General features: G+C 41.2%; 1 protein-coding gene across 1 annotated transcript in view; it reads left to right on the plus strand.

Moving 5' to 3' along the window:
• SMAP2 (small ArfGAP2) overlaps positions 1-12,885 on the plus strand; it is a 47,679-nt gene that overhangs the window by 31,101 nt on the left and 3,693 nt on the right. Inside the window, exons 2-9 of the mRNA XM_066375952.1 lie at positions 2,472-2,605; positions 4,418-4,503; positions 5,474-5,552; positions 8,582-8,668; positions 9,666-9,747; positions 10,719-10,828; positions 11,669-11,834; positions 12,272-12,588. Of these exons, the coding sequence (XP_066232049.1) occupies positions 2,472-2,605; positions 4,418-4,503; positions 5,474-5,552; positions 8,582-8,668; positions 9,666-9,747; positions 10,719-10,828; positions 11,669-11,834; positions 12,272-12,588 (1,061 nt within the window). The remainder of the gene's footprint in view (positions 1-2,471; positions 2,606-4,417; positions 4,504-5,473; positions 5,553-8,581; positions 8,669-9,665; positions 9,748-10,718; positions 10,829-11,668; positions 11,835-12,271; positions 12,589-12,885) is intronic.

Raw genomic sequence — 12,885 nt, forward strand, 5'->3', positions numbered from 1 at the left:
GCATGAGATACTAACTTTTGGTCCCATTTTTAACCTTATATAACTTAGAGCATATCTGAGTCCCAATTTTAGTATATGTGCTGCCAAAGCAAGCACTCTTGAGTTCCTTTATGAAAACTGTAACCTAAAATAGACATATACCCGCCCTAGCTGGTTGGCTCAGCAGTAGAGCGTCAGCCCAGCATGTGGAAGTCCTGGGTTCGATTTCCAGTCAGAGCACACAGGAGAAGTGCCCATCTGCTTCTCCACCCTTCCCACTCTCCTTCCTCTGTCTCTCTCTTCCCCTCCCGCAGCCAAGGCTCCATTGGAGCAAAGTTGACCCTGGCACTGAGGACAGCTCCATGGCCTCTGCCTCAGGCGCTAGAATGGCTCCTGCCACAATGGAGCAACGCTCCAGATGGGCGCCCTCTGGTGGGCATGCCAGGTGGATCCTGGTTGGGCGCATGCGGGAGTCTGTGACTCCCTCCCCGCTTCTAACTTCAGAAAAATACTGAAAAAAAAAACAAAACCCACAAAAATATAAAATAAAATAGACATATGCCCTATTCATATCTGTTTAGGCTTTTTGTTTTTCTGATTTTTTTGTTTTTTGTTTTTAAGATTTTATTTATTAGAGAGAGAAGGAAGAGAGAAAGGCAGGGGGGTTGGAGAAGCAGGAAGCATCAACCCACAACTGCTTCTCATATGTGCCCTGATGGGGCAAACCCAGGATTTCAAACCGGCAATCCTAGTGTTCCAGATGGACAGTTTACCCACTGCGCCGCTGCAGGTCAGACCTGTTTTTCACTTTGTGTTTATGTAACTCTCTGTCACCGAAAGAAGTATGTGAATCATTTGTGTGTTTATTAGCTACAGGGCAGACCTACTGTGCAAATTTGTCTAGGGATTTGAAGGGACTGAAGGTCTTTTTAGAAGATAAACCTGAGCCTATGAAGATAATAGCAATAAGAAGGTAGTGGGACGCACTTTCAGGCAGAGAACACCACCTGGTGGTGATAAGGAGGTTTTGAGCCTTCTGTATTTGTAGTATTTGCTACAGTATCTCAGTGGTATCTTTGTCAAAAAATTATTCTTATTTGTAATAATTGTGGATTCAAATTTATAAGAATAATCTGGCATATGATTCTACCATTCCTTTATTAAAACTGCTGTCAAAAATTACAGGCCAATCAAGTAATTGTGTCTGGCACAACTGAAATCTTTGCCCTTGGTTGTTCAAAACACAAGGTCTTATTTATCACTATAGAAAGTCATTTTGTGTCTTTTTACCTCTTTATTGCCACTTCTAACTTTGATATCATGCTTATTTTATGTGGTAAATTTCTGACCAGTGGAAATACTAGTGGTTTTTCAGTAACTCTTAGGCAGGTATCATATAAAAGTCCATTGCTTTTTCCTGTATAAAATATGAAGAGGAGTTTGATAATTTTTGAGAGATATTGTTAGGGTGAGCAAAGTTGGCAGTGGATGGGAGATTATATAACAATTTTAAATTAAAATACATATCTGAGAGTTCTTTTTTATTTCAATAAGCATCCTTATTTGACAATCTTGAATGTAGATGATTTTGTAGTTGTGTAAAGTAGGGACATCAGCACAAGGAGAAAGGATCCTGTTAAATTAATCTGGATGCATATTTTATAGGCTTGGTGGAGAGGGAAAGATAAACAAAGTTTTAAATTTCAGGTTGAACCGTGGGCTGGCATGGCATGTCTGTATCTTTTTTCCTAGTAGGAAAAGTGAATCCAGGCCCTCGCCACCTGTTGAAAAGTTGTTTGAGGGAGGGCTGTTCATATAAAATACTAAATAGAATATGATAATAATTCTTCATTGTCCTCCTAGGATTTTTCTTTATGTAAGTAACGATACTATAACATCTACATTTCAACACTCATATTACTAGACATTGTAAAAAGCTGCTCCATACACAAATGTCCACATATTGTTTAATTCCATTTATGTGAAATGTCCAGAACTGGCAAGTCTATAGAGACAGAAATTAGATTTATGATTGCCAGAGCCTAAGGGGTGGGGAGGAGTTGGGGGGAAATGGGGAGTACCTGCTTATGGGTTTGATTTTTCTTTTGGGGGCGATGAAGATGTTCTGGAGTTAGAGAGTGGCGATGGTTGCACAGCTGTGTGAATACAGGGTGGGGTAAAAGTAGGTTTACGGTTATAAGTACACAAAACACAGTCCTGTTCTTGTATTATTATTTACTCATTATTGTATCATTTTTAATATGAATAAATGTAAACCTTCCTTTGTCTCACCCTGCATACTAAAAAAATAAAATGAAAAAAAAAACAAAAAAAAAAAACACCCTGATCCATGAAGGAATGAACAAAACCAATTAAAAACCAATTTTCTCACTTATGTTCTAGCAGAAATGTTTGATAGTCTGAATATTATAGCTCGGGCCTTGAATGTTGTTTCATGTTGTACTTTACTGTCCTGTTCCTAACCTTCACAGGGCCACGATGGGCCTCCTGGAACATTGGTGTGTTCATCTGCATTCGATGTGCTGGAATCCACAGGAATCTGGGGGTGCACATATCCAGGGTAAAATCAGTTAACCTTGACCAGTGGACTCAAGAACAGATTCAGGTATTTATATAACCCAAGAGTGAATTAAAGTAGTTCCAGGTGAATTTCAAACCGGGCACAAAAATGAAGATAAAGTTTAGTTGGCAAACACTTATGTCAAATTCTCATACCTTAATAGAGAAATTTTTCATCTTTATTTAAAATATAAAGTATTCTACCTATATTTTACCTACTTCAAAACACAAATAGTGTATGGTCCAGGATCCCCTGGATCCAGGAAGGTGTGAAGGGATATCTTTGTATTACTTTCCAAGACCCTTGGCATTTGCAGGTCTAACATTTGTAGTTATAGATATTCTCTAAAAGCACATTTTTAAAAAACTCTCTAACTCATAGACTTACTACATTTTATTGCTAAAGTGCATATGCGACTCTTGCTTGCTGTAAGTTTGATGGGCTGGAAGTGAGACACTTGTTAGTGAGTCCATCTGACCTAAAATATGCACCTTAATGTGGTTTCATTGTTCTCTGTTCTCTTCCTGCAATGAAACTTTTTTATAGTAATTTAAAATTTTGGGGCCTGACCTGTGGTGGCGCAGTGGATAAAGCGTCGACTTGGAATGCTGAGGTCGCCAGTTCGAAACCCTAGGCTTGCCCGGTCAAGGCACATATGACGAGCAACCAATGAACAAGTAAAATGAAGCAACTATGAGTTGATACTTCTTGCTCCCCCTGCTCCTCTCTCTGTAAAATCAATAAATAAAATCTTAATAAAAGAATCAACTGGGGAGTGCTGGTGGGGGTAGGGGAAGTAGCTCCAAAGAAAATTAGGTGCTAAAGTTGATGCTGGAAATAAGGTTATTCTTAACCAGAACACAGCTTTAGAAATACTTTAGACTGTTTTTATAGATTCATTAAGGGTCTAAAAGTTTAGTTATATTTTTCAGTTGTACTTTACTGTATCTTATAAAGGAAATTACATACCGTGGAAGTATTTGGGAATTTGAAGATTTTAAAAAAGATCTTAGGGTTTATCCCTTGCATGTATTGAAGAGTCTTATTTCAAAAGCCTAGTGTAAAACACATTTATTGGTAATAAAGCTGAATAGGTTAATTAATAGTATAAATTCTGAATGTAGTTACTGCCTGTGTGTTACCTGCCCAGTTAGGCACTGATTATTGCCTGCCAAGTAGACATTTTGATTGGTAGCTATGTCTTGTATTTTCAAATAGGGTTTTGAATTATTACTGAATCAAATATATCTTGTCAGTCGGATTTTTGGGGTTTTTTTCTTTTTTTTTTTTTCTTTTTTCAGGGACAGAGAGAGAGTCAGAGAAAGGGACAGACAGGGACAAACAGACAGGAACAGAAAGAGATGAGAAGCATCAATCATCAGTTTTTTGTTGCGACACCTTAGTTGTTCATTGATTGCTTTCTCATATGTGCCTTGACCATGGGCCTTCAGCAGACCGAGTAACCCCTTGCTCAAGCCAGCGACCTTGGGTCCAAGCTGGTGAGCTTTTTGCTCAAGTCAGATGAGCCCTCACTCAAGCTGGCAACCTCGGGGTCTTGAACCTGGGTCCTCTGCATCCCAGTCTGACGCTCTATCCACTGCGCCACCACCTGGTCAGGCTCAGTCGGATTTTTCAATAAAAGGAACTCATGTGGGTGAGAAAGACAACTATGGGGGCAAATGGTTGGGGGCAAAGTAGAGAGAATTAAGGATTGGAAATCAAAATACTCAGGTTTAAATCTTTGTTCTGCTACTCTCTGGGTTGGTTCTTCATTTGTAACATGCTGCCAGTGGGTAAAAAGTTTTTCACTTTCTTCCTACTCTGACATTCCATGTTTCTACATCTCTTTGATTGCAGTGTATGCAAGAGATGGGGAATGGCAAGGCAAACCGACTTTATGAAGCCTACCTTCCTGAGACCTTCCGGCGACCTCAGATAGACCCGTATCTTTTCTGGAGCAACTTAGAAGACTGAGTGGTATTTTGGTATTTTGGGGAGAGTTGCATAAGACTCAAGACCCATGAACTGTCTGGGCAAAGTCGGATCTAATCTGTGTGGATTAGTCATAGTCTTGTTTTCGTTCTCCTGCAACCGAGACCTACAAAAACCACATGTATACTTTCTATGTCAGAATGGTGGTGTCCTGTGGGGACAGCTCATCCGGGAATGAAGACTGCAGCAGTTTGCTGTGAATTCTTCTGTAATGCAAGCTTTCCGTAGTCTTTGCATCTCTGAAGCTATTGTTTGAGAAAAGTAGTTGAGTCAACAAAACTACTATTCATTTTTTGGGCCTTTTAATGTCCTGTGTGAAAGAATTAACTATTGTTGACCAATTGCTGACTTTTTTCTTTTTATCCCCTCCACATGGGATCACCCAGCTCACACAACCAAACCTCCTGAAGGCTTCTCAAAATGTGGTTGGTAGGCCATTTTGTTAGAGTTTCCATTTTGGTTGGTGCTGGTGGGACCTGTTAAAGTACAGATTTGGGGCCCTGCAGAAGGCCCACTGCTCAGAGTCTGGCTCATGAGCACAAGAACTTAGAGTTTTAATGGTCACTCAGTTGCCTTTCTAAAGGCCTGTTGACCTAAGGGCTTTAAAATAGGTAATTGATTACTGCCTTACCTGAATTCTAGAACAGCCACAGTTTCCCCTGCTGTCAATATGGAAAGTAGTCCCATTTGTTGCTATCAAATCTGAAGGCAAATCAGAGGAAATAGGATTCCCTGCAGTAACTGTAAGGAGGCATTTCAAGGTTTTGGTTGGGGTAACTGTATGGAAAGAGACAGGAGCCATATGGGGAAACCAGGCAGGAGGGAGAGAGGAGGAGAATGTTCCATGGGATACAGATTGACCTTTTCTAGACATCCTGTGGGAAAGACTTGTTTCATTTTCCCTTAACAAGCTTTTTGCAGAGCTGTTGAAGGATTTATTCGAGATAAATATGAGAAGAAGAAATACATGGACCGAAGTCTGGACATCAATGCCCTTAGGGTTGGTTGTAAATCTTTCAAATTTTGTTCATAATAAGTAGTTTGATTATTAATCAGGCCAGGGAAGAATTTGAAGAACAGTTACCAACACACTCAAAAACTACTATTTAAAAAAATATAGCCTGACTGGTGGTGGCGCAGTAGATAGAGCGCTGACCTGGGTCACTGAGGTCCCAAGGTTTGAAACCCTGAGGTCGCCAGCTTGAGTGTGGGCTCATCCAGCTTGAGTAAAGGTTGCTGGCTTGAGCATAGGATAATCGACATGACCTCATGGTCACTGGATTGAGTCCAAAGGTCGCTGGCTTGAGCAAGGGGTCACTGGCTCGGCTTGAGCCCCCCGGTCAAGGCACATATGAGAAGCAATCAATGAACAACTAAAGTGAAGCAACTACAAGTTGATGCTTCTCATCTCTCTCTTCCTCTCTCTCAAAATAAAAATACAGAAGTAGAAAAATAATCAGTTATAGAATCAAGACCATGAAATATTATGGAGCAAACTTTAGCCTGAGGGGTAGATAAGGCAAACCATCAGTGAATTCTTTGCCTTGGTCTGTATTTGGGTGTTAGTAACTTCCAGTTTCAAATTATTTCTTCAAATGGACATGTTGGGCATGTGAGATCAAATAGAATAATATGTGTATGTGTGTGTATGTATATAAATTATATATAAATATATATACACATACATATAAACCCTTCATATATACATAAATATATGAATATTTTTCTATAAATTAAGTCAACAAAATTAAGTGTAATTAAGTCACCAGCTTCTTCAGTTAGACTAGCATATATGTCCTGTGTGTCGATGGGCTAATTGGCAGTGGAACACTTGTTCCTGAGAAGGGTTTTAGAAGGAGACTACCAGTTGCCAATACACTTTCCACCCTAGACATGTGGTTAGGGTCTGAAGTACAATGTATGATAACTAGGACAAGGATAACATACAGGAGGATGTACGACCTGGTTCCTGGAAGAAGAATATAAGCCTAATTACTGATAACTAAAGAACTGATAAATATGACTATTTAGACCTTTAAAAATGCTATGACAAGGTGCTATAGTAAATTCGCTTAGGTGTACTTAACTATTCCTTGAACCACAGAAGGATAGAAAGTGTGGGATTCTTTAATTCTAGTGCAGCTACAGAGGCATCTGTATCTATCTGTCTATCTATCTATCATCTATCTATCTATCTATCTATCTATCTATCTATCTATCTATCTATCTATCTATCTAATGCAGGTACAGAGGTGTCTATCTATCTATATCTATCAATCAATCATCCATCTAGTGTTTATTTTATTAGTATTTATTTTAATGGAGGATGTACTGTTAGTGAAATCACTAAGTTTACACAGAGCTCTAAGTCTTCCCAGGTAATTTAAAGCTCCAAACTGATCTTTTGAGGTTGTGTGAACAGGCATAACTGGTAGGTGCATTTTAATACAGGAAAAAAAGTACAAAATAATAAGATAATTTTTCTCAACTGATTATGAAGGACTCTTACCTCATAGTCATCCAGAAAAGGGACCTGGAAGTTATCATAACTGTTCCAAGGAAGATATACCCAGTGTATAGCTGTCACTTGGATGGCATCATTAAAAAGGGCTTGAAACCAAAACACATTCATTGCCTTTTATTTGTAGGAAACTATGGTCTGTCCGCCTACCTCTGTTCATTGTGCCTGAAGATATAAAGTTAGAGGAGATCAGCAAAGGGTATCTGAGGGAATCCCGAAGATGAGGGTGGACGGAAGAGTGGCTGTATGAAGATAGATAGTGGACTCGTGGAAACAGCCTGTTTTCCTCACTGGGTGTTTTCATTTAGGAAGGAAATACCTCCTGTTTACCAAAAGGCTATTTCAATTTTGTTTTCATGTGCTTAGATTACATATCTTACCATTCTCCTGTGACATAAAGGTTGTGATTTATATTTTTCTTCAGTATAAATAATTCTGGGGTGAATTTCTTGATGCATATGAGCTTTTCCATATTTTGGATTATTTTCATAAGATACATGATAAGGTATTATCTAGGTCAGAGGGTTTCAGTATTTGTCATTCTTTGCCAACATACTTTCCACAAGTTGTACTCTTTTGTACTGTCTTCTCAGCATTGGTCTGGAGTGCTAGTTTAACTTCATCTCTACCAACATTAGGTATTAAGATTTTCCTTCCTGAAAAGAAATGAATTTTAATTTGCACTTTCTGATCATTAGCAAAGCTGGACATTCTCACCTATATGCTACACTTCCTTTCATTTGCCCGCATTCCTGTGTTTGCTTTGTGGTTTTGTTTTACATTTAAATGTCTGTTTGATTTGTAAAATATGACCATTGACATCTGTATTATTATTAAGGTACTATGAAACTGTCTCCAAAAGTAGCAAAAACAGAAAGGCTTTTTAGTATTTTATATTTGATGTGCTTTTTGGTTTAATACAGGCTACTCATTTGGGACACCCTAAAAGGGATTCTTTAATCCTTTTACTCTTTTTTTTGCTTTTGGCCTTATTTCCTTGATTTATATTTCTCTAATAATTAAGCTTGAGATTATGGTTTATTTCTTGATTTTGAAAAAGGATAAAGATTGAGAAAACTTATGATTGAAGTTATAAAATCACAAAGGCTATATGTTAATGAGATGAATATGAACTTATTTCCCTGGTGTATACCAGGATGATGGGGGACCCCTCAAAGCAAGTTAAACTGAAGTCAGAAAGGGGCAGCATATGGGCGAAATGTTTTATCCTCTGTAGACAGCCTACACTGCACATCTCATGAGTCAGAGGACAGAACAGGGAGGACAGGTGCTTAAGGGATTTGAAGGATGCCTCTTAGAGCATTGAGGCTAATGTGAATGCAGCCAGCTCTCCTGCCCCACACCAAGAAAGTCCCAAGCTTGTCAGACTCCTGCATCAGATTTAATAGGGATTTTTTATTTCCTTTCTGGACATCTGGGATGATATTTTATCAAACTGAGTCACCGCTGGGCCTGTGCTCTTTGTCTTGTTTGTGAAATCATTATAGAAAGAAAAAGATGACAAGTGGAAAAGAGGGAATGAGCCAGCTCCAGAGAAAAAAATGGAACCTGTTGTTTTTGAGAAAGTGAAAATGGTAAGTGGGAACGTATTTGCACCGTGTGGATGGCCTCAGGTGTGTTTCTGCGGGTGGAGGGCTGGGGTGAGGTTGATCCGCACTGCACCCGGGGCTAAAGGGCTCCGCAGTGAGATCAGATCGCCCGCTGCAGTCTCTGCCTCTTTCCCGCCGCTTGCTGCTGCCTCATCTGCTCTGTGCCACTTCTCTTTGGAGCCAGATGGCAGCTTGGGAACTATATCAGTCCGCTTTAAGCAAGAGGCACATTCCATGCCAACGTGTCAAGGCCGTGTGACACCTTCTGAGTAGATGTTACCTCTACATTAGTCCTTCTCTTGTAAGACCTTCTGTACCCCATTTCCTGTTGCACTTAAGAACAGTTTAGAAGCCAGGCCCTACCGATCCATTTTAAACAGTCACTTCTTATATTCTTGCTCTGTCATATTGAAGTAGGCACCTTTCTCTTTCCACAGGATGTACGCTATTGTGGCTGTAGTAGTAGATGCTTGAATATCAGAGCTTGGCATTTTGGGAGAGAGGACTTTTACTATTTGCTTAAGGAAGAGTGTTTTATCATCGTGATAAAACAGTGAACTGGGTAATCTTTAGACTGATCTCTCCCTTTTGGTATTGAAGATTTTCTAATTACTGGGAAACTTGTTGGCTCTTGGCTTTTGTACCATCAGGCACCTACTTTTATTCTTGTTTTTTCCTGGGACCCAAGACTGCTACTTTTTTTGAATCCCCTGATCTGTGGTTGTCTTGGTTTCAGACAGATCTGTCTCTTCAGAGAAAGCCAAACAAGCACAGATGATATCTTTGTTTCTCACTTTAGGTTTGGGTTATGGTCTCATACCTCCTGACTTGATTCTTTCAACTGACACTTCCTGAGTTTTGTCTCTTTGTGACTCTTTGAATAGCGGCATCCTAACCGCAAGACTACCTGTGGCTTTACAGCGGAGAGGGGAAAAGGGGTTGAAACACCTGCTTACTTCTTTCTATGACATTTTCACCTTAGCCACAGAAAAAAGAAGATCTACAGCTACCTCGGAAAAGCTCCCCGAAATCCACAGCTCCTGTCATGGATTTGTTGGGCCTTGGTAAGAGTTAGACTTCTCCACTCCCATAACCTTACAAATGCTGAATTCTCACTGATCCTGGGAAGACGGGTAGAGTTGGAAGTCTTTGGCTTGTGTCTCTGTCACTAAGAGTGTTCTCTCATATTCTTTCTGTTGTTTTACATCTGAGCAGTGGTGCTAAGGAAGTGTCTGTCTACTGTGACATTTTCAGAGTGACAGTGCAGTGTAGTGGTTAAGAGCATGGACTCTGCCACTTACTGTTATGTGACGTTGGGTCGTTCACGGAACCTCTGAACATTACTTTCCAGTCTATGCAGTGAGCATGATGTGAGTCTCCACATCAGAGTTGTTGGAAGGATGAAATGGGATAATGCCTCTAAGCTCTAAGTCCCTTGCCTAGCACATATTAAGCACTCAGTAAATGTTAGCAATTTTCACTAACCCAGCACCTGTGAGCCTTGCCTGCCTCCCTCTCGTTTTTCAGGTGTGACCTGTTTCTGAGATGGTTTCTTACCTCGTGCTCCCTTTTCTCTGAGTCTCAGAAACCCCTCCCCTTTCAGAAGGAGAGCCTACTCTTTACCCTTCACTGTCCTGATAGTTGTACTTCATTCCGTTCATTTCTGCTGACTTAGGTTATTGGCTGCTTAGCCTTCTAGTTTCTATACCTTTAATTTCTCTCTGAAAATGAATCCTATGCAGCTTTGTCCCTCAGATAGCCATCCAGGAGCCAGCCAGCCCCCTTGCTGTGGTACTGATGTGGCCCACAGGCCTGGCCTTCTGCTGCCCTGTGCCTGAGAGCTGGGCTGCAGGCTTCCACAGAGGGCCCTTGGGAATGTGGGTGTGAGGCCTCTCTTGAGATGTCCCGTCCAACCTACATGTCCAGGTCCATGATGGAGCACGGGGGCCTTCTCTGTCGTCTTTGTGTCTATGATAGAAGGAAGGCATAGGCTTAATGAGCAGTGCTACGTTTTAACTTCCATCTCTCTTTCCAGATGCTCCTGTGGCCTGCTCCATTGCAAGCAGCAAAACCAGCAACACCCTAGAGAAGGATTTAGATCTTTTGGCCTCTGTTTCATCCCCCTCTTCTTCAGTTTCCAGAAAGGTGAGTCTTGTGCACTCCTCAGGATTTAAAGAGTATTCTGAAAAGAGTGATTTTGATAACTTTATCATGGAACCAACTCATGCTTCTTTGGTGGAACTGGACTTTGGTTTTCTTGGTTCTTGATTCTTTCCTTAACACTGTTGTCTCTGTTAACAGTTTAAGATTATTATTCATTCTATTCTCTCTTGCCCAAAAAGGATGGGCCCTCTAGGTGGGCTTCTGTCTAAGGTGTGTCAGATTGTAAAGGCCGGTACTTAGGCCCTTGCCTATAGATTGAGCGCTGGCCCAGGGTAAAGGCTGATACTTTAGGTCAGCTCCTCAGGCTGAGTTATTGTCAGAGAGTTTGCAGGTATGAAGGACTAGAAGGGTTTGACGGCTACTGTCTGTGGACTATTTGCAGTGTACCAGACACAGTGCTAGGAGCTTTTATGTATTTCACTTATAATTTAAAACCTTCACCAAAATGGATATTTTATAGATGGGGAAGCATTAGTTTAGAAAACTTATGTGACTAGCCTCGATATACAACCAATAAATGGCTACTGTGGTATCTAAACTCAGTTCTTTCTGGCTATATCACTTGTAGGTTGCTTTTATTTTTTAGATTTATTTCATTTTATTTTTTTAGCAAGTCACATTGTTTTGCTAAAGAACAAAGTATTGTTCCCGAGTTTAACTATCAGGGGTTTCAGATATTTGTATGGTAGAAATGTCAGGAGGCTATTAACTTCGGCTATGAATTCTTATTGCAAATGTTAGAAGCAGCAGAAAGAGGAGGGAGGTCCTTCCGAGACCCCCATGAGGACCATTCCAATTCTCCCCTGCCCTCTTTGCCCTAAGGTTGTAGGTTCCATGCCAACTGCAGGGAGTGCTGGCTCTGTTCCCGAAAACCTGAACCTGTTTCCAGAGCCAGGGAGCAAGTCAGAAGAGACAGGCAAGAAACAGCTCTCTAAAGACTCCATCCTCTCACTGTATGGATCCCAGACGCCTCAGATGCCTGCCCAAGGTAGATTTCTTGGGGGTCATCTTAAGATGCCAGATAGAGACATGAGGACTTACATGCAGGAATTATTTGTTGTGACGGGGCAGTTGCTTTAGGGGCTGTGACATCATACTCCAAACAAGCCTGAATATGAATGACATTCGCTGTGAAGCCACAAAGTATCAGCAGATTCTTCTCTGAGATCTGGTGTCATACATCTGTGAACTCTGACTCAAGGTCTGGATCTAGACCTTAAAGGGGAAGTGGTTAGGTCAGCAACCCACTGGCGGTAAGCCATAGCTAGTTTTTAGGGAACCTGTGTAACTCCCTGTTTTGCGAGTAAAAGAGCATTCTGAGATGAGTAGTCCTGAGAAAGCCTAGTTGGACAGGGGTAGCCAGTGAGACTCTGGACTGACTGTGTGTGCTGTCTTCACAGATCTGTATGTGTGTTTTCTTGGCAGCAATGTTCATGGCTCCTGCTCAGATGGCGTATCCTTCAGCCTACCCCAGCTTCCCTGGGGTTGCACCTCCCAGCAGCATAATGGGGAGCATGATGCCCCCACCAGTAGGCATGGTCGCTCAGCCAGGACCTTCTGGGATGGTTGCCCCCATGGCCATGCCCGCAGGCTATATGGGTGGTATGCAGGCCTCAATGATGGGTGTGCCAAATGGAATGATGACCCCCCAGCAGGCTGGCTACATGGCAGGCATGGCAGCTATGCCCCAGACTGTGTATGGGGTTCAGCCAGCTCAGCAGCTGCAGTGGAACCTCACTCAGGTAAGCTGCCCCATTGTTTTCAGACTTCCTCAAGGCCCTCTCCCTTTGTGTCCTTTGAATCATTACAGTAGAGATAACACAAGAGATATTCCTATGCTTAGGTTTACTTTTTTTTTTTTTTCCTAGAAGGTCTATCTAAAGTCAGAGTTTCTGCAGAGTTCTGGGTATCTGTAAAATAATGGTAACTTCCTAAATCTAAGTCTCTCCATGCATTTATCAAAACAAAAACAAAAATAACCTATAGAGATAAACAGGGAGCACAAAATATAACCTCCCATGCCTCATGGCCACCGCGTC

The sequence above is a fragment of the Saccopteryx leptura genome, chromosome 3, assembly GCF_036850995.1.
Source record: "Saccopteryx leptura isolate mSacLep1 chromosome 3, mSacLep1_pri_phased_curated, whole genome shotgun sequence".
NCBI classification, from domain to species: Eukaryota; Metazoa; Chordata; class Mammalia; order Chiroptera; family Emballonuridae; genus Saccopteryx; species Saccopteryx leptura.